The 27206-nt window shown below is 44.8% G+C and overlaps 1 protein-coding gene across 1 annotated transcript in view; it reads left to right on the top strand.

The window, feature by feature from the left end:
- The window catches only part of ASTN2 (astrotactin 2), a 1362231-nt gene that overhangs the window by 225819 nt on the left and 1109206 nt on the right, over nucleotides 1-27206 (top strand). The window contains exon 3 of the mRNA XM_030207206.1: nucleotides 14713-14880. Coding sequence (XP_030063066.1) covers nucleotides 14713-14880 — 168 coding nt within the window. The remainder of the gene's footprint in view (nucleotides 1-14712; nucleotides 14881-27206) is intronic.

Genomic DNA, 27206 nt, shown 5'->3' with positions numbered 1-27206 from the left:
CAAAATATACATATTGAGATCTTTGTTTGTTACCATATGCTTTGACAAAGACCACTGACCATTTTAGTAGCCATCTTGTTTATATCTTTTTGAAGGTGTGGTCTCCAGAATTGTACATAATATCAGAGCCGTAGCGAGGGGAGCTGACACCCGGGGCGGGTCGCCGCTGCGCACCCCCCCCCCCCCCCCCGGGTGCAGCACGGCGCACCCTCCTCCCGCTGGAGCGCACCCCCAGGAGCGCATACCTGCGGCGAGGGACGGGCGGAGGGCCTATCCGCCCCGACTGCACGTTGGTGGGGGGTGTTGGCTCCACGCTGGTTCACTGCTCTCTCTGTCCCGGAACAGGAAGTAACCTGTTCCGGGGCAGAGAGGGCAGTGCACCGGCGCGGAGCCGACACCCCCCAGTGGCGTGCACCCGGGGTGGACCGCCCCCCCGCCCCACCCTTCCTACGCCACTGCATAATATTCTAAATGAGGTCTCAACCGAGTTTTATACAGGGACATCACCTCCTCCTTTTTCCTACTGGCCATTCCTCTCCATATGCACCCAAGCATCCTTCTATCTTTCGCCATTGCCTTTTCTACCTGTTTGGCCACCTTAAGATCATCACATATGATCACACCCAAGTCCCGCTCCTATTTTTTTTTTTATAACCATTTAAATTTTTACAAGCGATAAAACAACTTGCCAGAAATACAGAGAAAGTAATATATAGGAATTATTTCAGACTAGTAATTCTATTCTCTTCCTTAGACCACTAAATAGGGAGAGTGAAACAAGACAAGGAGATCAATTAAACAGTAAACAGAAAAAAATGTGGTATTAACCTGATTATCCCCAGATATTACTCGTCTAATTCATGGCTTCTTCAAGGCCAATACGGTGTATAGTCAAGTCATTTCATTGAAAACATACTTATTGTCCAATATTAGTTAGAAATAATAGATCTGATTACATTCTTTCTCTTTTAAAAACCAGAAGTTATTTAACAATACATATACTTAAGTCTCTAATTCAGATCCCACTGATTAAAGTAATCCTAGTTTTCACAGACTTCACTCCTTTTAAAGTAATAATTGAGGAAATATGTCTGAGGAAAACTTTAGGAGTCATACCCAGAACTCTGGGAAAAACAATAATCTCGATATTAATAATCTATAATAATGTTCATTTTATTATTCCAAGTTTCTGGTCTATTATCATTTTCAAGATCATAACCACTTCTTGCTCGTGTAGAATCATTTGTTATATCAATTTTTCACTCTCAAAGGGTTCAGTTAAATTGTCTATGTAACTCTCTAATAAAATTTTATCTGAAACAAAACTATTTACTGCCACCATTAGGTCCCGAAGCGCCTTCCAGATGGTATTCAATGTAACCTCCACGGGAGCCAAAAACTCCAAGTTGATTTCGCTTAGGTGTTTAGGAGTGGTTCCGCCAATTCGGGTTTTGCTGTAAACATCCTCCGTTTCAGCATATGCCTCTAACTCACTCCTCCACTCCTTTGGACATGGTGGTTGAATAATTCGGGAGCGATGGAGTTATTTTCTCCAGGTCCAAGAGCGTCGACGCTCCTTCGCCGGTGCTAATCAAAGGACTCGCCAACCCTTTCATCTGTGGGCAGTTCGTCGCGCAGCGGTCCCGCACTTGCTGCTCAGGGGACAAAATGCTGGCCATTGGCGGCTGACCGCCGGTTGTCCCCTTTCTCTCAGTTAAGGTAACTGCAATTGCAGATAGGACATTTACGTAAAGAAGACGAAACTTCAGAGGGCAGCTGGGCCGTTGGGCATACAAACTTCAGGTCGCCATATTACCACTCTCCCAGTTTGGGACACTCTTTGTCTGGTTTCTCCTCAGAGGCCTGTCTGATATGGGTAACCCTTCAGCATAGCCCTCTGAGTCATTGAAACACAGAAGCCCCTCCACCACTACAAGGTGGTGCCCCTTCAGAGGGGGTCCCGCTCCTATTTCATGCACAAAAGTTCTTCACTGTATCAGTCCCTTGGGTTTTTGCAGCTCAAATGCGTGACCCTGCATTTTTTAGCATTAAATCTAAGCTGCCAAATTCCAGACCATTCCTCAAGCTTTGCTAGGTCCTTCCTCATGTTATCATCACCATCAAGAGTGTCTACCCTAATGCAGATTTTGGTATCATCCGCATAGAGGCAAACCATGCTAGATAGGTAATAGCCCTGGGCGCTGATTTTTTTTTTTTTTGGCCTACCTTTGGGCGCCATTTACTTAATCCAGCCCTGTGGGGCTAAAAGAGAAAGATGTGGATCATTTATTAGAAGCATGAATACAAAATTGAAAAAAATATATTCAGAAATTGATAATTATAGTCTTTACTAAAGCCACTATCAAAAGAGCTTTTAAAACTTTTTTGAACTGGGAAAATTATATTAAGAAATCAACCTTCACTGGGGATAGGCAGCGATCTCGCCTCCCTGTTTACTAAGCTGCAAGCTAATGCCAACACTGTCTATTCACTTTGAGTGGGCTGTGTTGGCACTGTTGCGCGGTAGCAGCTACTGTGGCTTAGTAAATGGGGTTGGTGTGCTAAAGCATCACAGAAAAATACCAATATTGAACATGAAGTGGGCTCGGCTAAAATAAGTTCAGTTAGTCTTTTTCTTAAATGTCGTTTTTGCAGTTTTTATATGTGTTTTTTTTGTGTTCTCTGTACACATTGTATACATGCAAGAAATGTTTGTGCATGCAAATCAATTGTATGTAAGTTCATTGATAGGCATACACACACACAATTGATTTGCATGCACAAGAAGTGTTTAGGTACCCAAACAAACTGAATACATGCTAACAAATGCGTGTCCCTAATTAACACTGAGCACCTTTGTATCTGCAATACCTGCTTGTGTATAAGCGTGTTTACAATTTGGATATGGTGTCCTCTCCAGGGCACCACTGATTGAAAAGAGAACAGAACTGGAATAGTGTATCAATGTACACAGATATAATTAAGTGTCATGGAGAGAAAGCTGAAATGAACTTGGGTTTTTAGTCTGGTCTTGAAAGCAGAAAGAAATCCTATAGTTTGGACAGGAGAAGGCACTTTTTCGTCTGAGCAAGTGCCAGTAAAGAGAAAACCGAGTATTGAGACATTACTTGTCTAATACAAGGGACAGAGTGGGTTTGTCTGACAATGAATAAAGAGAATGAGATGGTACATAACAAAAGCACAGAGATGGTTTGATGCATTTAAATGTGTGAGTGAAACGTTTAAATGCAGCACGATGTTTAACAGACAGTGAATGCAAAGCTCTCAGCAAAAGAGTAATAAGCATGTAGCACCAAGGGTGAAAAAGGAGGACTGCAGTGAAGGTTTTAAGATAAAATGAACAATCAGGCAGCCTAGTAGGAATATTCTTACACTCCTACTGGGAAAAGAAAATAGCATGGGTCGAAAATAGGTAGGCTTTGAAGGTAAGAGAATGAATTTCATAAATATCATGTAGAGGATAGCAGAAAGAAGAACACAAGAGAGACTGAGATGGATTAATAGTAACACCGAGACTTTTAAAAGAGGCCTCAGATAGGGAGAGAGGAACTGGTTCGATAAAAAGCCAACTACTGGGAGGACATGGGAGATGGGAAGAAACCGGGAATTCAATTTCTAGTAAAGAGGGAGGGATTTAGCTCATACCTTTTTTTTCCCGTATTATTCAAGGAGAGTTACATTTAGGCACAGTAGGTATTTATATGCCCTGGAGGGCTTACAATCTAATTTTGTATATCAGGCAATGCAAGTTTAAGTGAGGTGTCCAAAATCAAAAGGAGCAGTGGGATTTGAACTGGGCTTCCCTGGTTCTCAGCCTAGTGTGCTATCCATTAAGCTACACCTCTAGTTTCAAAGGTAACTATGGCCTGATGCATTAAATTCTACCTCCCCCAACCACTCAGGAAGGGGGTGGGGTGGGGTGGGGTGGGGAGGGGAGGGGGGAAGAAGCCCTAGTAAATCAGTCTCTACATGCCAGAAACCAAGAACTTATCTAGGCAGTTGCTACAGAAAAGCAGGAAACAAGTAGAAATAGCAGAAGCAAGGTGAGAATTGGAAAGGGAAATCTGTGTATTTCTAATTTCTCTAAAGACTGACTGTAAATAGAAGAGACTTACCTATGGGACAGAGCCACCAAAAGAGATATTGTAACAAAGAACAGATTATTAGCTTGAACATGAAAGACGTGATTAGCTCAATGAGACGTGAGCCAGGAATGAGCAGAGCCAGAAAATCCCAGAGAGCAGAGGATAGAGGGTCAAATTTGGTGAAGGAATGTACTTTTGTTTCCAATTAAATAAAAAATGTCAGTGGAAACACAATGAAAGAAAAATGAAGAAAATCTTGCTCCCCCTCCCCCGATAGCCCTCAAGCAAACTTTAAGTGAGTCTTTCCTGTGCACTAAGGCCATTTTTACCGCATTCAGAAAATAGATTTTTGATTGTTTTCAATTAATGGCCATGCACTAATGTTGCCATTAGCACATGACCATTAAAAAATATTACCGCATGAGCATTTACTGCCACCAGTTTGGTAGGTGGTAAGAGCTCATGTGGTATTCCTGTGCTAATCAGTCAGCACATGATAATGTAGATGTGCTGCTTAGTGCAGAAACCCCAGACACACCCTTCTGCTATAAAAGTTAAAATATTTTTAGTGCATGTTTTGCATGCGTAGTTGGGAAATTGCTGCAGGATGTCTGAGTGCATCCTGTGTTAAGCCATTTCATACTGCGGTAAGCGTGCAGTAGCGCTTATTGCAACTTAGCTAAAGGGCCTCTTAGTAAGACAATTTTTAAAAGAGAGTATCTGCTTCTTCACAACTACTCTAGCTTATCCACCATCCCTGCAGTTTAAAAGGGTCAGCAGTGAACCCCAGTCATGCTTCACCCCTCCTCCCCTTGTGCCATATTTCAAAATAGTGCCAGTTGACCCAAAACTAGTGCTATTTTAGAATATAGCATTAGTGGGGCAGGAGTGACTTGGGATTGCTCCTGCTTCCTTTGAAAACCAGGGAAGACAGATAAACTGGAGTGGGGTATGAGCAAGTCAAGAGGAGTCTTTCTTTAAACACTTTGACAGTGCAGTAGCAAGAAGTACAACAAACTAAAAGAAAAACCATTCAAAAAAGAAAACTTAAACCCTTGTCAATGAAATGAAATGAAAGGAGGTTCCTGTCCACTGAAATCACACTGGGCCAACTAACCACCAATATTAAGTGGCACTTAATTGAGTAGTGGTGGTGAATATCAGCACTAACCATCCATTTAGGAACTGGGCCACAAAGCGACATTACAGGGGTGGAGTCTGGGAGGAGCTGGCAGTTATGCTGGTGCTGGCAGTAGGCATATAGGACTACACAAAAAGCAGTTCTAACTATGCCCACTTAGCTATGTGGGTGCTGGTACTGAGTATCAGCCAGCACCCACATAACTTGTGGACACCAGCCTGAAATGTTTTGATCCCACTCCTCCCCCAGAACATAAAAAACCCCTCCTCCTTATCCCCCTCTCTCCCTACCATCATCCCTCTCCCCCCTGAGGGCCAGCTATTCAGTGCCAGGCCATGTGATTAATATGTAGGGCTACTTTAAACTGCCCTGGCCGCCAGAGCTCATGCAGGTCCTGGCCAGCTGGGACCTGAATAACTAATATTACAGATTTTCTTTCCCCCTCCCCCCAAGCAGTCCCTCTCCTTCCGGGCATCCTCTCCCTCCCCCCCCAGCCTGTGAATTACCAACCCCATCCCCCAAATGTCCCTCAACCCTCCCCAGGCCTGCCTCCTATCAGTGGGGGTGATGGGGGCAGGAGCGAGGCCCACTCATTCCTGCCCCTAGCAGAAGATACTTCTAAATGGCTTCAAAATGGATTTTCAGCTGTCCTAACTTGGCTGGATTAGCTACAAAGGTCCCTGCATTGAATATTGTTGAATATTGCTGCATAACTGCCGACTCCTTTCCAACACCATTCACTGTACCATTCCTGCCCAGTTAAGTGCCGCTGAATATTGGCAGTTGGGCGGCCCCCAGATTATGTAAGCAGCTGCCCGCTTAAATGGATTTGAATATTAGCTGTCTAGTACCTGTGGCACAAAAACACTGATGAACACGGATGGTTTTTTTTTTATTCTCAAAGAGCCCTTAATCAGCTGGAAAATAGACACCTACATTTATCATTACCTAAGAAAGAAGTCCTAATTACCTGCTGTACATTGCCTGGAGTGACTGTCTTCATAAAAGCAGTTAATAAAGCCCAATAAATAAATAAATGATAGACCTGTTGTGATTGTGCAACCTGAGCTTGCACTGAAACAGTTGATAATATACTTATAGGGAGGACGTTGCTTTTTCTAAGGCAGTTCAGCAAAACTCGTCAGGTGTTTCCTTCAGGCTAATTGCTCCCATGACAGTTGAGCTTTAAAAAAACACCCAGGTATTAGGACACATTTGGATAAGATATGAGAAAATAGTTACATTTTCTCCTGAATTTAGATTGGTTTACTCATCTTTCTAAACCCAAGTGTAAGGCAAGTGATTGTTTTGTAATATAGGGACCTTGTATCATTGTACCTGAGGCAATGTAGGGTGAAGTGATTTGCCCTGAAGAAGCAACCAGTTTCCCTCTTAGGGTGAAACCCAAGTTTCCTACGACCCCTGCAAAGAACACTAATATTATTTAGCATTGATTTATACTATACTAGGGTAAGACTTTTTTCTAATAGATTTTAATTTTACATTCACATAATAAACATAAATGTGTTAGCAATACCAGCACTAAGTAATAAAGAAAACAGGTACTAACGGAAATCTCCCCATCAACTTTGTCCACAAATATTGATCCAGATACTAGGAAAATAAAAGTCATAATAATAGGGAAACAGATCTTAATCAGTGAAGCAGTTAGGAGCGAACAAACACCCGCAGCCAAGATACAGCATTACTTAACTAGTGGATGCAACTTACTCCATCCTTAGAAGTAATAAATTCCTGCAGTTTCTTTGGGTCAAAAAACATAATTAATTAGATTTAGGACACTATACATTTACAGGGAATTTTTAACAGAACTACACTACCTAAGTTGAGAACTCTTGGTTTTAAAGCCAAGAATTCTCTCCTTCTTTTTTGTGTGTCCCTAGCTAAATCAGGAAAAACTTGAATTTTCGATCCCCAAAAAATAGCATTTATATGACAAAAATAGGAACAAAATATTATGTTTCTGTCTGGCTCTAAGGCAAAAGTCACTAGAAGAGTAGTCCGTTCTGTTATTACTTCGAAAGAACTTTCCAGGAATTCAGTCAAATTCAAATCAGGTTGAGGTTGCTCTGATGGTAATCTTGAAATTCCAGTTATATATTGGACTCTAACTATAGGCAGATAGCCTTCAGCCGGAATACCCAATATTTCACAAAAGTATTTTTTTTTTAATTAATTTCTTTATTGATTTTCATTTAATACAAAGATATAATCTTTGACTAGATACACCAATACTTAAATAGTATTCTTCAATGACAAAAATTATATTAATATAATAAAGTAAAGTATTGGTCTTAAAAGTCCACAAATAAGGGAGAAAATCTAGAATTATACCAAAGGAAGTTGGTCTAATAAAGTTCTACCAAAGAAAATGAAGCAGGAGGTTACCCCTATCAATTAAACCACTTATATCTGGTACGCCTCCTTATTACTTTGCATATTGAGAAAATTTCACAACTGTTCTGGTTCAAAGAACACATATCTCTTGCCTTTAAACAGTAGTAAACACTTGCAAAGAAATCTCAGTTGGAAACAAGCATTTATCCCATTAGATTCTTGTTTCATGTCCAGAAACTTCTTCCTCCTCTGTTGCATCCATCTAGAAATGTCTAGGAAAAGTGAAACTTTACTTCCATTAAATTCAGGATGAATATTCTTAAAATAAAGCCTTATTAAGGCCTCTTTGTCTTGTAGGAATACAAATGAAATAATTAAGGTTGCTCTAGTTTCAATTTCCTCTTTGGATTGTTCCAAAAGTTCCGTTATGTCCAATGTTTCTAATGTTTCTAAGATATTATCCTGTTGTATTGGATCATTTTGTTGTTGCTTTGAATACTTGTAAATCTCTTTTAGGAATTTGAAAAACATATCTCTTGGAGTAACATATTGCGATTGTGGAAAATGTAATATGCGAAGATTTAAATTTCTTGACAAATTCTCTAAATTTTCTATTTTCCAATGCAATAATGGTCGATCTCCAGAGAATTGGGCTTGCTGTTCTTGTATTTTAGTCATGTCTGTTTCCAAATTAGTCTGTTTAATTATGACACCTTCAATCTTTTCTTTTAAATTTCTTACTTGAGTAGCATTATTTAATGAAACTGATATAAAGGAAACACAAACCTTATGCAAAGATTCAAGAGCAGTCCAGATACATTACAACGACACTTCCTGGGGTCTGACAAGCGGCTGAATCGCCATGATGCACAAGGAGCTTTCTTCTTGTAGGGCAGCAGTTTGAATCCCTTCTACCATTGTCTTCCCCGATGCCATTCCTGGAAGTCTCTGTTCACCCTCCGCTGCTTCTAAGATGTTTTTAACTACTGCTTCCACTGACGAGATCTGCCGCCCCTTCGAGTCGATTTTTATGCCGATACTCAGCACAATGGTCCCGTCTGGTTGTGGAGGAGGAGGGGTAGCAGGTCCTAATGGGCTGAGCAAAAAATTGCTCTCCTGACCGGGGCTCTTCCTTGCCCCGGTAATGGAAAAGCCCGCATTCGGGGTCAAAACCAAAAATGTGGCGATTGAAGACTGTCTCGATAAGGGGGTTGTTAACTTCAGGGTGGTCCCTTGGGCTTACCCTTTCTTTTCAGCATGCTCGTTCCAAGAAAAAGGTATGTTTTTAGAATTTGAGGAGAGCGTTCATCTCACACATCCTGCTTTGTCGCCATCTTGGATTTTCTGTCCCACAAAAGTATTTTTTTTAACATATCCAATGCTGGAATAAGCGGTGATTTAGGAAAGTTCAGAAATCACAAATTATTCCTTCTACCCTGATTTTCCAAATATTCAAGCTTGCGAGCCTGAATATTTTTCTTCCTAATAACTGTTAGAGCAAAGTTCTGTAGTTGCTTAACTTCATTTTCTAGTGAATCAGTCTTATTAGTTTGAACTTCGATCTTACCAGACAGGAACTGATAAGTTTGTTTTAACTCCAAAACCTCTCCCCTAAAGGAGTTAGAAATCTGCAGAAGGGAAGAATTCAAACCTTGTATTGCATCCCATAGAGACTCCATTGTTACCACAGCTGGTCTCATCAAATCTCCATTCCCTCTGGGAGCAGGGCCCTGGGTAAACGAAGAAGAAGGCTGAATAGCCTGTCTATCTTCCGATCTTGTAACCTCTGGGGATGACGTGGCAACGGGTCCTCCTCGGCCAGCAAAGGAAGCTTGTCCTACCTTGGGTGCCTCAGCATGCTGCCTATCCGTCGTCTCGAACCTGCTTCCGGGTTGTGGGGGAGCTAGGCTTGAGGGAGGGCTAAGTGTAACTCCCTCAATGCTGCGGTCCGCATTTACAACTGCAGACCCCCCTGAAGCGGGTGTCAGCGCTCCCTGCACTCAAACTCCGAAATTCTCTAGAGTAGCCTGGCGTGTGGTAGGGGTTACAGCGAGGCTCGAGGAGGTAAGAGTTTTGGTTTTCCCTTCTCTTTTCCCCATTACCAACACAGGGAAAGATCCAAACGCTTAGCTTTCTCACAGAGCTTCAGGAGCTCAAAAATGCACGTCTGCTCCTATCGCCATCTTGGATCAAGACTTTTTTTTTGTTAGTCCTTCAAAGACAGAACAGTCTTCTTTATAATGTGCAAAGGCCTTCTTGAGAGGGATTGGGAGAGATAGGATATACGTTTTGGGATATTGGTTTGGTTGGGATGGTTATTAAGCTGTTAGACTTCCTGACCCTTGTGAAAAAACAGATGGGGTATGGGTTAATCATTGGGAGGGGGGGGGGGGGGTTGTTTGTTTTTTTTAGATGTGTATGCTATTGTGTAAATATGTTCTGTATTAATATGCTATTTTTGTTATATACTACTACTCAGTGCATTTTCTCTAGTAAAAAAGGTGCCGGTATTCAAATGTTAGGCCACCCTTCAAGGGTGGGGTGAACACTGAGGGACCCACTTCACAATAGCCAGGCCCCCTGCAACCAGTCACAGAACCTATGACAAAGCAGAATTGGTGTGTAGAGCATGAGCTCTTTCATTAAAATTTTGGGTCCATGGGTCAATTTTAGCAGACAATGGAAAAGGTGCCGGTACTCAGTACCCCCAAGTACCCTCTCAAAAAAGCCCTGCTACTACTTATCATTTCTGTAGCGCTACTAGATGTATTTTTAGAGTGCTGTTTGGAACAGTGTGGGGCTTTTGATCATCTGCCCGTTAGAGAATGAGAGAGGGACAATTGTACAGCTGCTGTCCGTGTTTCTCCCCACCAATCTCTGAGCCCTCACCCTGTCCCACACAGCTTGTCACTTAGCAACAGCAAGAAAGAACTTTCCAACCAGCAGCCTATTCATGTAATAGATGGAGGTATTGTTCCTCCTCTCCTGAGTGCCCCCATGAACTGAATTTCTTCAAACTACATAATAACCTCGGCAATGGTGGGTAGAGTCTGCATGCTGGGTTTGGTGGCCATAGCTCTTCGGGGACCGGAGGAGTTTGGACATGGACAAATATTTCACAGGACCCCACAGTTATCCACAAAGGAAAGATATTCAACATAAAGGGATCTTTCACTTGCTCATCTTCCAATGTGGTATAAATCATTCAGTGTAAAAAATGTAACGAAGGATGCTATATTGGAGAAACAGGCCAGATGCTTAAGACAAGATTCAATTTACATAGACATCACATGAACAATACAGCCAGTAGGGCCCCCACCCCGGTGGGACAGCACTTCACAGAACCAGGACACTGTACCAGTGATTTCACAGTGAGAATACTGAAAGGTAACTTTAAAACCATACAAGAACGTAAGACCTTTGAAGTCAGAATGACTGAATATTTTAACACCCAACAGAAAGGACTTAACAAGGATCTGGGGTTCCTAGCCCATTATAAACCATAAAGCTGTATGTCTCTGTTGATCACCCCACTCCTCATCTATCCACATCCATCCTGTTAGAATATCAATGATATGCTTTGATGTCCCCATGCATACCTCCTACCCACCCCCATCCTCCCACCCTGTCAGACTGTCATAGTAATGCTTGAATGTTTTCACTTATATACACTGTCAGCTAGCACATTTGCTTATTTCCGATCTGACGAAGAAGGGCAACCTTCGAAAGCTAATCAAGAAATGTATTATGTCCAATAAAAAAGGTATCATCTTATTTTCTTTTCCATGTTTTATTTTGTTTGATTTCTATTGATGACATAGACAAACATACACATGCATCTGCTTTATATATATAGATTCTATAAAGAAACGTATGTGCCTACATTATTTTTTTTTAACAGAATAGGCTTCAAATAAGGACTTAGTGTCTATATCTGGGCACCCCCTTACTGAATTACCTTCATTGTCCACACCAGTTTGTATTTTAGTCAGAAAAAAGCATTTTTTTCTGACTAGCTGTTTGAAAGAGGGCAAAAAGGATGGCACATAAGGGTAATATGAGCATAGCCTGACCATTTAGTACCAGCATATCATGGATCCTTCTGCTAATCTGCTTTACTACCAACTAGTATAGCGTGCCAGTTGATTAATGAAATGCTGCCTGGTGCTGTAGTGTTCCCAGCTCACCTCTGATCTATGCAGCACAATTATGGAAGCAGGCTTATAATCAATGTAATTGAAGATCAGAGTTAATGAGGACCTCGGTGCCTGTGAATTCCCTGGAGTGGTGTTGGGCTTCAGATGTTAGATAAGGAAATGATTGGGCTGAACTGAAAATCCATTTGGCTAATTAGGTGATGCATATTCCCACTAGCTAGTGAAAAATATTAAAAACAAAATACGATTCATTATATTCTTTAAGATGAGACTTTTGCAAGAATTTGTATCTTAATCTTAGACCACTGAGGAAGTTATTCTGATCTATATGTGATGTGGATGGCACTGCTCAGCAGAGGAAGCTGAAGAACTGTTTTTACTGTGTATTTCTAGAAGCAAACCTGGACCAGGTGACATACCCTTTCAGGCTTTTACTTCTCTCGGGTTGTTCTACTGCTCTGCTGACATTAATGAAGACACTGTTGCATTCACTGGCTTGAAAAGGTTGGCAGGAGGGAGGAGGGAGGATTTTGGATAAGTCAGCAAAATATGAGGGTGGAAGATTGCTGAACGTGCTAGAATTGGAGAAGATATGATACAGGGAAAAGTTTGCAATTATGAAAGCTTTGGATACTGTGATATAATGTGATGTACTTGAATGTCTATGGCACAGAGAGAACTGACCTAAGCAGAAGCTAAGAGTATTAATAGTATTGACTGTATTGACATTGAGTACTCTAAGGAACAAGAGTGACTGATGCGTGGCAGCTTTTCTGGTCTAGTCACAGAAAAGTCAGTGCCATTTTGGTCAGGCTATATTCACTTCTAGTAGTATTCTAACAGACAGCAGGGTATAATATATTTTAAACTGATACCTGACGCTGAACATTGGAACTGAATGGATGGATGCTACCCAGAGGTCTAAGAACAGAATTTGCTGTGCTCAAAAGACTTAAGACACTTATCTACCATTGTTGCCTGCAAACCACTTTCTATGCTATACTTCTCTTTGCCTTTTTTCCCTTAGGGTTTCTTCAGGTGTGCCCGCCATACTTGCTATTACAGTGGTGGAAATAAGTATTTGATCCCTTGCTGATTTTGTAAGTTTGCCCACTGACAAAGACATGAGCAGCCCATAATTGAAGGGTAGGTTATTGGTAACAGTGAGAGATAGCACATCACAAATTAAATCCGGAAAATCACATTGTGGAAAGTATATGAATTTATTTGCATTCTGCAGAGGGAAATAAGTATTTGATCCCCCACCAACCAGTAAGAGATCTGGCCCCTACAGACCAGGTAGATGCTCCAAATCAACTCGTTACCTGCATGACAGACAGCTGTCGGCAATGGTCACCTGTATGAAAGACACCTGTCCACAGACTCAGTGAATCAGTCAGACTCTAACCTCTACAAAATGGCCAAGAGCAAGGAGCTGTCTAAGGATGTCAGGGACAAGATCATACACTGCACAAGGCTGGAATGGGCTACAAAACCATCAGTAAGACGCTGGGCGAGAAGGAGACAACTGTTGGTGCCATAGTAAGAAAATGGAAGAAGTACAAAATGACTGTCAATCGACAAAGATCTGGGGCTCCACGCAAAATCTCACCTCGTGGGGTATCCTTGATCATGAGGAAGGTTAGAAATCAGCCTACAACTACAAGGGGGGAACTTGTCAATGATCTCAAGGCAGCTGGGACCACTGTCACCACGAAAACCATTGGTAACACATTACGACATAACGGATTGCAATCCTGCAGTGCCCGCAAGGTCCCCCTGCTCCGGAAGGCACATGTGACGGCCCGTCTGAAGTTTGCCAGTGAACACCTGGATGATGCCGAGAGTGATTGGGAGAAGGTGCTGTGGTCAGATGAGACAAAAATTGAGCTCTTTGGCATGAACTCAACTCGCCGTGTTTGGAGGAAGAGAAATGCTGCCTATGACCCAAAGAACATCGTCCCCACTGTCAAGCATGGAGGTGGACATGTTATGTTTTGGGGGTGTTTCTCTGCTAAGGGCACAGGACTACTTCACCGCATCAATGGGAGAATGGATGGGGCCATGTACCGTACAATTCTGAGTGACAACCTCCTTCCCTCCGCCAGGGCCTTAAAAATGGGTCGTGGCTGGGTCTTCCAGCACGACAATGACCCAAAACATACAGCCAAGGCAACAAAGGAGTGGCTCAGGAAGAAGCACATTAGGGTCATGGAGTGGCCTAGCCAGTCACCAGACCTTAATCCCATTGAAAACTTATGGAGGGAGCTGAAGCTGCGAGTTGCCAAGCGACAGCCCAGAACTCTTAATGATTTAGAGATGATCTGCAAAGAGGAGTGGACCAAAATTCCTCCTGACATGTGTGCAAACCTCATCATCAACTACAGAAGACGTCTGACCGCTGTGCTTGCCAACAAGGGTTTTGCCACCAAGTATTAGGTCTTGTTTGCCAGAGGGATTAAATACTTATTTCCCTCTGCAGAATGCAAATAAATTCATATACTTTCCACAATGTGATTTTCCGGATTTAATTTGTGATGTGCTATCTCTCACTGTTACCAATAACCTACCCTTCAATTATGGGCTGCTCATGTCTTTGTCAGTGGGCAAACTTACAAAATCAGCAAGGGATCAAATACTTATTTCCACCACTGTATCTCCTTTTACTTATCCATCATTATTCCTAGATCACTTTCTCTTTATGACTTCTTTCAGTGTATCTTTTAAGTTGTACTGTAGACCAACTTTGTATTTATCTGCACACTTTATTCTCTCTAGGTATATCACATTTCTTTCCTTCATGAATTTCTTCCTCTCTTTGTGCAGCTCCCCTTACAACATATCACATATTTACTTCTCCCGCCATTCTCTACATCCATCTCCCACACAATCTATTACATTTTAAAGGTCAATAAACATAAACCTTATTTTGTGTTTTGTTTGCCTGCAGGAAGTAGCTTTGTTGTGAGTGAAGGGAGTTATCTGGATGTGTCTGATTGGTTGAATCCAGCCAAGCTGTCCCTTTATTACCAGTTAAACTCCACATCTCCATGGGTGAGAGACCTCTGTGGACAGAGGACCACTGATGCCTGTGAGCAACTCTGTGATCAGGAAACTGGTAAGTAACCACAGAGATTGGTCAAGCTAACCTGTATAGAAAAGGGTGGTGGATGTGTGATACAGCCTTCTAGTGGAGGTGGTGTAGAAGAGGGCTGTATCTGAAAATGTCAAGTACATAAAAAGGAACACAGTAAAAACAGGTCAGTGTACTACTCCCAAAGTGAAAACAGTCATAAACATGTACTGAAACACTTGTTTTTACTGTATTCCTTTTTATGTACTTGATATTTTAATTGGACCCCTGAGGCAGGCATTGTTCACCCTGAAACATGGCCCGTGTCGTGTCTGACTGCAGTAAAGGACTCCTGTTTTCCCAGTCTTGAAGGCCCAGTTGTGCTTTTTAGTTGGTATAACATAGCATGACACCAGGGGCGTATCTGGCCTCCGGCGGTAGGGGGGGCCAGAGTCAGAGGGAGGGGGCATGTTTTAGCCCCCCACCGCCGCCACCGACCCCCCCCCCCCCACTGCCGCCATTACCGGACCCCCCCACTGCCACCAACGACTCTCTCCATTACCCCTCCCGCCGCCAGCCCTCCCCCGCTGCCATTTCTTACTTTTGTGCCGAGGTCCGCTTCCTCCTGGGCCTTTAAAAATATTTCTTCAGCTGGAGGGGGACCCCAACCCCTGCCTGCCAACCCGAGGTGACGTCTTCAAAGTTCTTCGTCTGCCGTGGCCGACGTGCTGGAGTTGAGCGGCTGAATCCAGTTTGGAGTCTGACGTCGCATGAACGTCGCACGACGTCAGACTCCGAACTGGATTCAGCCACTCAACTCCAGCACGTCAGCCACGGCGGACGAAGAACTTTGAAGACGTCACTTCAGGTTGGCTGGTGGGGCTTGGGATCCCCCGCCAGCTGAAGAAATATTTTTAAAGGCCCAGGAGGAAGCGGACCTCGGCGCAAAAGTAAGAAACGGCAGCGGGGGAGGGCTGGCGGCGGGAGGGGGGCCAGGGCGAAATCTGCGGGGGCCCAGGCACCTGTGGCCCCACGCAGATACGCCCCTGCATGACACATGGTCTTATATGCCACTGTTGCCTTACAGTTCTAAGCGCCTAACTGTAAAAGAGCTGGAGCAACCCCCAGGATAGCTATTTAATGCAATGCATAACAAGAGATAGATCAGAAATTACAAAACATTACATAGTTCAAATTTTCTAAATAACCAAGTTTTGATTTTTTTCCTGAAGTTTAGATAGGAGTGTACATTCTGAAATATGCCAAAGTATCTTTCCAAAGTTTGGCAAATTGAAACACCAGGATTTTCCAACAAGTTTAATCTCTTTTTATCATTTGAAGAAGGAAAACTGATTAAATTGGAATTGTGAAAACTACGATTTCTAACTGAATTAGCAAAAAGCACATGTTGATATTGACAAAACGGTGCAGAACCATACAGCAAGCTTGAATAAGATTCTCATCTCTATGGTCAACCATTGAAGTTTTATAAAATACTGATATCCTGTCATATTTTCCCAATGAAAAAATCAAACGAATGGTGGTGTTTTGAATTGTGTGTAGTTTTCTTAGTTGTTGAAGAGAGCAACTCAAATAGCAGACATTACAATGATCCAACTGGATAGGTCATGTGGTCTTTATCTGCTGTCATTTTCAATGTTTCTATGGTTCCAGCTGGGACAGAGAGGAGAAGCAGAGGTATACCCTGGCCTATAAATGGCTTGGTGCCCTTGTACTAAAGTTCATTAAGCTGGTACCCCAAGATTCTTTGTAGTGTGACTTGAGTTGTGCGCTCAAATCTGGTCATATTCTGGACTTGCACGTGCAACTTAATTAACTTAACAATTGAACTTAATAAGCAATTATTGACACTAATTGGCATTAATTAGATTTTATGCGCATAAATGTCTAAGCATATTCTATAAAGTGATGTGCATCGGTTTTAAGATGTGGAAAGGGGCATGGCCATGGGTGGGTCGTGGGCATTCCTAGAATTTATGTGCACTGCTATGGAATATGCATAATTTAGGCATTGGCATTTACACCAAGGGGTCTGTTTACTATATTGCTGACATAGCCCATTCAGAGTGAATGGGCTATGTCATCACTAGCGCACAGCCAGCTGCGCTAGCGGCTTAATAAACCCCAGCGCAAGTTTTCATTGGCGTAAATGGCCACAACTAAATATAGTCGCAGAAAATGGGTGTTAGGCATATTCTATAAACTATGCCTAGATTTAGGTGTATTCTGTAAATCGTGCCTAAATTTAGACATAGTTTATAGAATACTCCTAGGCGTATTTTTTTTTCAGAGCCAATTTTTTTAGGCATGATAAGTAGAATCTAGTCAATAATGTCCAAATTAGTGTGTGCTGTTACTGCATAAATGTGGTAATTATTACTGAACTAGTAAAAGAGGCCCGTTTCAGAGCAAATGAAACGGGCGCTAGCAAGGTTTTCATCGCCACCCCCCTCCCTGGCCAACCCCTTCGTTGTTCTGCCATTGCTCTGCCCCCAATGTCATGACGTTTGACGCGAGGGCGGGGCCCGGAGCGATTTCCATCCCGTCTCCCTCCCTCCCTCCCTGCCAACCCCTTTCGTTGTTCTGCCATTGCTCCGCCCTTGAGGGCGGGGCCCGGAGCGATTTTGGTGGCTTCACCACCACGAACCTTCGAACCTTTTTGAAGGAAGTCAGGGCTTGGCTTCACTGACGTCAGTGTCCTCAGAACGTTGAGGGTGAGTTTTATTATAGTAGATAGGTGTGGATGGAACTCTGCAGTTAGCGCACAGTACTTACTGTATGCTGTTTCTTGTGTAGTTTGTGTTGGGTCACATACTATTTATCCATTTTTAGTGTGAGCTAGACTCTAGAGATGCCCATATATTTCAATGGGTGTCTCTAGCATTTAGCGTATGCTAAAAATGCTACCATGCAGGGGTCACGTGATGGCAGCTGCCTGAGACATCCCAAGGCTTTGCTCTGCTCTCTTCCCTGAAAAAAAAACCTTTCCCTTGCTGATTTTTGAGATGGGATGTTCCCTTAAGTGGTCTGCAGTTTAACTGGTTTCCCAGTGGTTCATTCTGTTTGCAACTGGGACATTTGGCTGCAGCTTAGTGAAAGCCAGTGAAAATGGCTCATCTTAGGAAGGAGAAAGCAGTGTGTTCACCGTGCAAGATGGCGACTTCAAAGCCAGATGTCCATAAAGCGCCATTACAAGAAGATCACATATAGGTCTCTATGCATCATGTCTCTCAACTCTTAGTTGACAAGCTTGCAAAACGTCATGCAGCTATGGAAGAAATTAAAGATTCTGTGGCTGGGCAGGCAGCTCAAACACAGCATTTCTGCCCAAGAAGACTGAGTCACGGCTGTTGCGAAGCGGTTAGGCATGTTGGAGACACAAGTCAAATTGCTGTTGGATTGGGTGGAAGATCATGATAACTGAGGGAGATGGAATAATGTACATGTAATTGGAGTACCTGAAAATGTAAAGGCTGCAGATTTGGTGGCTTTGGCAGAGTGCTGGCTCCCAGAGGTGGTCAGGCTCCCCCAAACCATAGGCCCAGTGCATGTGGAGCAAGCACATCGGGTGGGGATGAGAAGAGAGGATGCAGCCCGCCCTGCCTGGTGATTGTGTGCTATCTGAACTATGCACTCAAAGCGTGTCTACTGGATTTCTATAAGCAAAATCGAGTGTTGGACTATCATGGGTCCAGGCTGCTGTTATTCCAAGACTACTCCATCAAGGTGATGGAGAAAAGGAAGGTCATGGTACCATACTGCTCCACGAATTTTATGCCCTGTTTTCAAAGGGCATAAATTTGCTTTCCAATACCCTGCTAGGTGCATGATAACCCCATGCTGATTTTTACAACAGCCACTGAAATTAGACTGTTCCTTGACAAGTTTCCACAATCTTAAAAGAAAACTGATGACTGCTGCCTTATTTTGGTACCTATTAGGAGGTGTTGTTTTGCCTAGTGCTAGGTCTGAATGAAGCTATTTGGAGCGAGAATGGAGATTGGCCTGGACTTTGATTCAGAATTCTGCAGCAAGACTAAGAGAAGGTTGCAAGAGAGGTGACCACATCACACCATTTTTGCAAAAACTTCATTGGCTTACCAGTACAATAAGGGCTAAATTTAAAATTCTTATGTCTGATCTTCAAGGCTCTTAAAGGAAATGGCCCCAAGTATCTGAAGAACAGGATGATCCTCTACACACCTCCAAGGACACTAAGGTCCTCCCAAAGACTATAACTAACCACACCCTCTCCAAAAGACATTACATGATGTGATACCCACTAACGAGCCTTCTCTGGATTAACCCCCACACTCTGGAATGCACTCCCTGAAAGGCTCCACTTAACACAAGACTATCTCTACTTAGGGAAGCAGGTGAAAGCTTGACTCTTCAACCAGGCCTTTAATGGAAGAAGTAACTAACTTGTTAGTTTCACAAGGAGTGACACGGGCTACACATACTGCAGCATGACATGTTTATCCATTCCTACCCTAGCTGAGGTAATATTTAACCATCTCTCTGACCTTATGTGCAACTAGTCACCTTACTTTCTAACTCCTCTTACTCTCTTACCTATCTATGTGTTCCATCTTTGCTTATACCCTACACTGTCAATTAAAATGTTCTATTACGTATTGTGTTGACATTGTAAGTAGTATACTATAGAGCAAAAAGAGAGGGAAAAACAGCATACATAAAAAGTATACAAACCAAAAAAAGCACAATTGGGCCTTCAAGACTGAGACAACAGGAGTCCTTTATTAATAACAGACTCCTGTTGTCTCAGTCTTGAAGGCCCAGTTGTGCTTTTTTGGTTTGTGTAAGTAGTATAGTATCCAGCTTATAATTGAAAAAGAAAAATGCCTATATTGCGACCCAAATCGGGAGATAGACGTTTATCTCACAAAAACGATTAAATCAGTATAATGGAAACAAAATTTTCAGTACGTCCGGGTCGCTCGTACGCTCAGAGAGAAACGCCCAAATAAGGGGCATGTCGGGGGCGTGTTAGGGGCGGTGATACGACCTGGTCGTGTACAACGTATAACAGATAGCGAAATGGATCTGGTTGGGCGGGAGCATGGGCGTCATTTGTTGGACTCCAAATAAAAGCGACCAGAGCAAGGGGGAAACGTCTTTAGACCCAATAGCGCTTGTGTGGAGTTGGAAAGTGGCGAGATCGGTGTTGGGAAAGCTGATTTGTTGGTTGCAGAGAGAAAGTTGAGTGTGTTGAGTACCTGGTACGTTCGTCTGTGTGGCCTGCCTCTTTTGTGAGTGACCGTTTGACCTTTCCCTACTCCTACTCCTTGCTCTATCAGTACCTTCCCCTTCCCCTCCCCCTATCCCTCTCCAATCACTGTTCCCACGTGTATATTCTATTCCCTGACCTCCGTTTGTCTCTGTGTTGCCTGTGTGTGTGGAAGAGGGCGTGGTGGCTGGCAGTGAGAGGTCTGTGTGTTGTGCGTGTGTTATTACTACTACTAATAATACTTGCACTGCTGGGAAAATGGATGCACTTAATGCACTGGTGTCTGGCATGGTAGAGGAAGAGGGCACACACCGCAGGACGTATGCACGGCCCCGAGTCTATAGGCCCCGCACCACCTTCCTACAACTCACTGACCAGCAGTGTCTTACAAGGTTCAGGTTTGATAGGGACACCATTGTGTAGCTTTGTGAGCAGCTGAAACCCCTTCTTCAGCCCCAGACCCGTAGGAATAACCCCATCCCTGTCCATCTCAAAATCACTTCCTCTCTCTCTGTCCTGGCCACTGGGAGTTTTCAATCTGTATTAGCTGCTAACACAGGGCTCACCCAGGCTTCTATTTCACACTGTCTCACCCAGTTCCTGCATGCCTTTCTAACTCACACCTCTCATTACATCACTTTCCCCACCACCCCCCAGGCCCTGCACACCAACATGACTGTGTTCTATGCTGTTGCTAGATTCCCCTCAGTCATAGGTGTGATTGATTGCACAAACGTCGCCCTCAGACCCCCCAGGGCACATGAAGCCACCTACAGAAACAGGAAGGCTTTTCATTCCATGAACATGCAAGTTGTGTGTGATGCCCAGGGGGAGATATTAGACGTGTGTGCCAGGTTCCCCGGTTCCACCCATGATGCATACATCCTACAGCACTCGGGCATCTACTGCAGACTTGAGCGAGGAGAGTTCACCAGTGGATGGCTACTAGGTAAGTTCAACATGGATGGACCCATACCTATACCTCCTCCACTGGGCAGCCCTCCGCCCTGGCTTCCTCCACCTCACTCCACAACCCACTATCCTTATCCTCCCTTCCCCACCCCCCTGTACCTGCTCCAAGCAATACACACTCATCTATCTCATTCTGCTTTTCTCCAAAGGTGACCGGGGCTACCCGCAGAGGACGTGGCTCATGACCCCCGTGGTGCATCCACAACCAGGCCCACAAGAAACTTACAACAGGAGACATCGGAGCACCCGGGGGATCATTGAGTGGACTTTTGGAATGGTCAAAAACCGGTTCCGCTGTCTGGACCGGTCTGGAGGGGAGCTCCTCTACAGCCCTGAAAAGGTGGCCAAGATGTTTGTTGCCTGCTGCATGCTGCACAATTTGGCTCAGCGCAGAGGACAGCCTCTCCCAGAGGAGGCACAGCCACCAGAGGAGGCCCCAGATGAGCAGGAAGAGGAGCCCCCTCCACCCCCAGCCCACTTACCAGCTTGGCATAAGAGCAAGACAAAGACTCATTGAAACAAGTTTTGCGTGAAAGTAAGTGCACATTTATTGTGTATAACTGCATAAGTGCATGAGTGTTCAACCCCCCCCCTCACCCTCCAGCATGTGATGACATCACTTTCCCCGTCCCCTCCCCCGTCCCCTCCTACCCCTCCCACGGACTTCCTGTGCAGCTGGTGCTGCAGGGGAAGTATCTTCATTCTCTGATGTGCTGCTCCCACTGTCCTCCTCCTCGGCTTGGGCTACGGAGTGGAAATCTGGCCACTTTGTTGGGTGTAACCTGGCCACAGGACCCAGAATGGGAGATGGTTTGGTGGTGGGTGCTGCAGTCCTGGGTGCAGAGGCGGCAGATCGCAACGCCCACCTCTTGGCTGGTGGTTGCTGCCCACTGGAGGAGGATGTGGAGGGCAGGTCTTGCTGCTGCAGCACGGCTGCAGTAGGTGGTGGTGGGCCCGGAAGGCGCAGGTCTTCAATGGTGTGCTGCAGCTGTTGGAGTTGGTGCAGCAGCTCTTGGTGGGCTTCCCGCTGTGCCTGGAGCACCTCTCGGTGGGCTTCCCAGTGCACCTGGAGCAGCTCTTGGTGGGCTTCCCGCTGCGACTGGAGGGCTTGCCGCTGCACCTGCAGTGCTTCCCTCTGCAGCTGTAGTTTTTCCTGGCGGTACTCCTCCAGGCGCACATTGTGCCTCAGCAACTCAGTGGCCAGCCGCAACAGTTGCCTCCGTTGGCTGGATGGCCTGTGACGAGGAGCTGGCCCCCTATAGGCATACTCATCAGCAGAGTCAACCAGTGGTGCTGGTGGTGCTGGTGGAGGTTGAGCCTCTACTGCTGGTTCAGCTGCAGGTGGTGGTGGTGGTAGAGGCTGTACTGGTGCAGGTGGTGGTGGTGGTGGTGGTGGTAGAGGCTGTACTGGTGCAGGTGGTGGTGGTGGTAGAGGCTGTACTGCTGCTGCAGGTGGTGGAGGGTGAGGCTGTGGTGCTGCTGTAGGCCTTGGTTGGTCTTGCAGGCCACTAGGGCCAGCCTCCTCAGAGTCATCACCTGTATAGAACAAGGGTGAGCAAATGTTGGTGAAAATAACCTACTTTTGTCTTTCAGCATTCATATACATTGGCCCCCAAACTGCTGACCCAGCAAAGAGATGGTGAGGAGGAGGAAAGGAATTGACAGCGATGTGAAAGAGAGCCCCACAGCCAGCTGGGTAGAGGTGGTGGACGGCCAGCCAAGAGAAGGACACCGCTCACAACTTTGTGGACAAGCTGTTTGTTGTATATTTGTCCAAATGAAGGACATTTCAGCATGTCTTCTGTTACTACGGACTTGCTAGACTCTCTAGAACTGCATTATCACCCCCATTACAGGCTCCTTAAGTTGCATGCATGTGGCCCACACTCAGTAGAGCACAGAGGTGATAGAAAGAAATAGGCACGGTTTGGTGATGGGAAAATAGGAGGGAGTAGTAGGGAAGGAAGGGTCCCAAAGTAGTGCCACAGTAGTACCCTACATACACCCATAGGAGCCAACTGTTATGCATTATTGGGGGTGAAGCCGAGTGCACAAAACTCCACCCTGGACACCTACATGATAGTTGCTCAATATTGGGGGTGTTGAAAAACCCACAGCAGCCACAGAGTGTGCTCCTATGACACACCACTACTCAAAGAGAGCTTACAATGTAGTTAAGATGCACACACAGGACAAGTAAGAGGGAAGGTAAATGAGTATGGTAGGGATAGAGAGTAATGATACAGAGCAAGTGAGTAGGGGTAGGTAAGAAAGTCAGCACAGCATCATTAAGATGGTCGTTTATTCTACATATTAGCACACCCGCCTGAAACTCCCTCCCGCTTCCCGCTCACCCCACTCCCCACCTCCCACCTCCTGGCCCCAACTTGTATAACACAGTTTAGTGCAGCGGAACACATAAGCGCAGCTTCATAAAGAATGGTCAACCTACCTGAGTCCTCAGCCTGTGCAGAGGTGTCAAGGGCCCCATTCCATGGATACCCTCCTGGGGTAGGAGGGAGTGGACCATCAGCTCCAGGGGGGTGAGGTTGGCAGTATCATGTGGTGGGGGATGGGCACCAGCCTTGCGCCTTACATCCCTCCGGAGCTTGCGCCACTTGTGCTTGCAGTCCTCCATGTCTCTTGCACAATGGAAGACTGCATTGACGCTGTCACGGACCGCCTCCCACTCCCTCTGTTTCGTCGTTGCAGCCAGCCTCTGCCCTGTGGGAGCAAACAGATGTTGGTGGCGTTGCTGGATCTCCTGCACCAGTAGCTCTACCTCTCCATCCGTAAAATTACCCTTCCGGGTTGGGGGTTGACGTGGCGGCATTGTACCAATGGGGTTTTCAAAAATACGGAGTGGGCATTTATATAGTCGCCAAGAACGCGCATTGACACGGGGGAATAGGCGTGTCTGATATGGGCGTTTTTTTTTTCAATTATACACATAATACCGAAGCGTGCCCAGCTCAGATAGCGATTTGGAGCACATGATTTCGATTATGGGTAGATAATTATGGGCGTCCCCACCTGCCTTCCCTTTCTTCATTGCCATCTAACCCGCCATTTCCTGCACTGGGACCTTGCCGGTTGTTCTTAAGAATCGTTTACAGGGTTTTACCCTCACTTATAATAAGGTTTGTGTTTGGCAATGTATGTTTGGGTACACCTGTGTATTTGGGAGGGGGGGGGATTATTGCTGGCCCTCAGCCAACACGCCTTCCGTTTCCACTCTTCCACATCCCGTGAGCCTCCCTTACTTTCTCCCATTCTCTCTGCCTGCTTGTAACAGGCAGTCTGTGGGGCCGACGATATTCCTACACTCGCCCCAAATCAAGCACCCCTCGGTAAGGGACATTTCAATGAGAGTGATGTGCAGCTAATGTTCCAGATGATAAAAGGTGCACTACACAGTCTTGAAACAGACGTTCATGGTAAGCTCTCATTTGTCTGCCATCTCTTCTCTTTGTGCTCATAGTCAAGGAGTGTGCATTCACTGTATGTAGTCTGGAGTCAACTTAGCTGGCTGTCTTTTCACCAGGTTCCTGTGCACTGTACTGTAGGGTTGGCAGGTCCTCAGTGGTGTGGGCCAGCTGTTGGAGCTGCTGTATTGGTTCCCGGTAGGTTCCATCTTCCTTGTTTATGTGGTGAACCCCAGTCCCCATTTATGCAGTGCCCACCCATTCTGAAGCTGCATAGGAGGGGGAGGGGGAATGATATATGCAATGGATATGTTTAGCACATTATGGAACACCTTCCTAAATTCCAACCCAACAATTCCCTCCCCCCACACAGAACCCCAACAATTCCCCCCCACAGAACCCCCAACAATTCCCTCCCCACACCCCCAACAATCCCCCCCATTTAAGTAAGGCCCTCTGTAACAGGGGTATACTTAATTGAAGGAAAATTTAAAATTCTCAAGTTCAAAGATCTAGCCCCATTCCCTAAATTTTCCAGTTTACAATGTACCATATCAACGTTTGAAAGTAGTTTACTCTCCAATTCTTTAGTTTGATTTAATGTTGTCTCATATTGTTTAAGTTTAGCCTCTTGAGAAATAGCTTGGGCTTGAAGAGTCTCAATCTTCGTTGCATTAGAATTTGTAGAAGTCATAAAAGTCAGACATACCTTGTGCAAAGACTCCATTGCACCCCAGAGGGAGTCTAACGTTATCTTCGTGGGGGGATTCCATATCTGAGAAAGAGTTGTCTTCATGCTTTGAGTTGGCATTTCAGGTGACCCCTACTGCGGGCCTCCACAAACTCCAATTAAAAATTCTACATGATGTGTATATTTCCAAAAGCACCTGGCATTGGTGTTAGCACGTAAGTTCATATTGCAGCACTGGATGGGGCAGGACCAGGGCTTTTTTTGAGGGGGTACTGAGTACCGGCACCTTTTCTATAGTCTGCTAAAATTGGCCCATGGTCCCCAAGTTTTAATGAACAAGCTCAGGCTCTACACACCAATTCTGCCTTGTCATAGATTCTGTGACTGGTTGCAGGGGGCCTGGCTATTGTGGGGTGGGTCCCTCAGTGATCACCCCACCCCTGAAGGGTGGCCTGGCATTTGAGTACTGGCACCTTTTCACTAGAGTACCGGTACCTCTTTTGTTAGAAAAAATGCACTGGGCAGGACCCTCTGACTTTCGCTGAGTGGAAAACTAACATGTCTCAGATGGCATCTTGGGAGCTCTTGCACCTTTTTTTTGCAGGCAAAGAGGGATAAAATGGGATTGTATTGTGCCATGTGGAAAATGTTTGAGGCTTGTTAGGGCCTTCAAGTTGTGTGCATTCCTCTGAGGACACAGAATAAAGGTTCGGAATGGGGAAGGAGAAGGGGAAGGGGTGATATATGAGTAAAATTTGAATGGGGCACATATATCATGCTTCAATTTTATTTTCTTTGCTGATTGGTTACTTGGTTTCATTGTTCTCGTGATGAGATTAATTTCTGTTTATGTACCTTGTTATATTATCTTATGACATGTATTATTGCTCTCATCCCCATCCCTCCCCATAAACACATCAGTCTTCCCACTCCGACAACCTATTTTCCTGCACTCAAACTGGACTTCTACTACTGTCAGTAGAGGGTGCTATTCTGCAGGTTCTTTTTGCTCTTTTATTCATTTCACCTTCAAATATATAACCAGTGCTTTAGCTCTGAATGGAAATTGGGCCTTTCTCTGAAAGTGCAAAAAATGTGATCCCACTTGACCAAGAAGCGTATTTTCAAAGCACTTAGACTTACAAAGTTACGTGAATGCACTTAGACTTACAAAGTTATATAGAGGGGCAAAATCGAATGGGGTGCCCAAGTTTTCCTGAGGACATCCTCGCAGGACGTCCCCACGAAGGGGCGGAGAAACCCGTATTATCGAAACAAGATGGACATCCATCTTTCATTTCGATAATACGGTCGGGAACGCCCAAATCTCAACATTTAGGTTGACCTTAGAGATGATTGTCCTTAGAGATGGTCGTCCCCGATTTTCGGCGATAATGGAAACCAAGGATGCCCATTTCAGAAACAACCAAATCCAAGCCATTTGGTCGTGGAAGGAGCCAGCATTTGTAGTGCACTGGTCCCCATGACATGCCAGGACACCAACCGGGCACCTTAGGGGGCAATGCAGTGGACTTCAGAAAAAGCTCCCAGGTGCATAGCTCCGTTACCTTGTGTGCTGAGCCCCCCAAACTCCCCTTAAATCCCACTCCTTACAACTGTACACCACTACCATAGCCCTAAGGGATGAAGAGGGGCACCTAGATGTGGGTACAGTGGGTTTGTGGTGGGTTTTGGAGGGCTCACATTTACCACCACAAGTATAACAGGTAGGGGGGATGGGCCTGTGTCCGCCTGCCTGAAGTGCACTGCAGTACCTATTAAAACTGCTCCAGGGACCTGCATACTGCTGTCATGGAGCTGGGTATGATATTTGAGGCTGGTATAGAGGCTGGAAAAAATATTAATTTTTATTTTTTTTTAGGGTGGGAGGGAGTAAGGGGAGGTAATCCTCAATTCCCTCCGGTGGTCATCTGGTCATTTAGGGCACATTTTTGTGGCTTGGTCGTAAAAAAAAAAAGGACCAAGTAAAGTCGTCCAAGTGTTCATCAGG

Source organism: Microcaecilia unicolor, chromosome 6 (genome assembly GCF_901765095.1).
Source record: "Microcaecilia unicolor chromosome 6, aMicUni1.1, whole genome shotgun sequence".
In the NCBI taxonomy this organism is placed as follows: Eukaryota; Metazoa; Chordata; class Amphibia; order Gymnophiona; family Siphonopidae; genus Microcaecilia; species Microcaecilia unicolor.
This window is presented reverse-complemented; position numbering and strand designations above follow the sequence as displayed.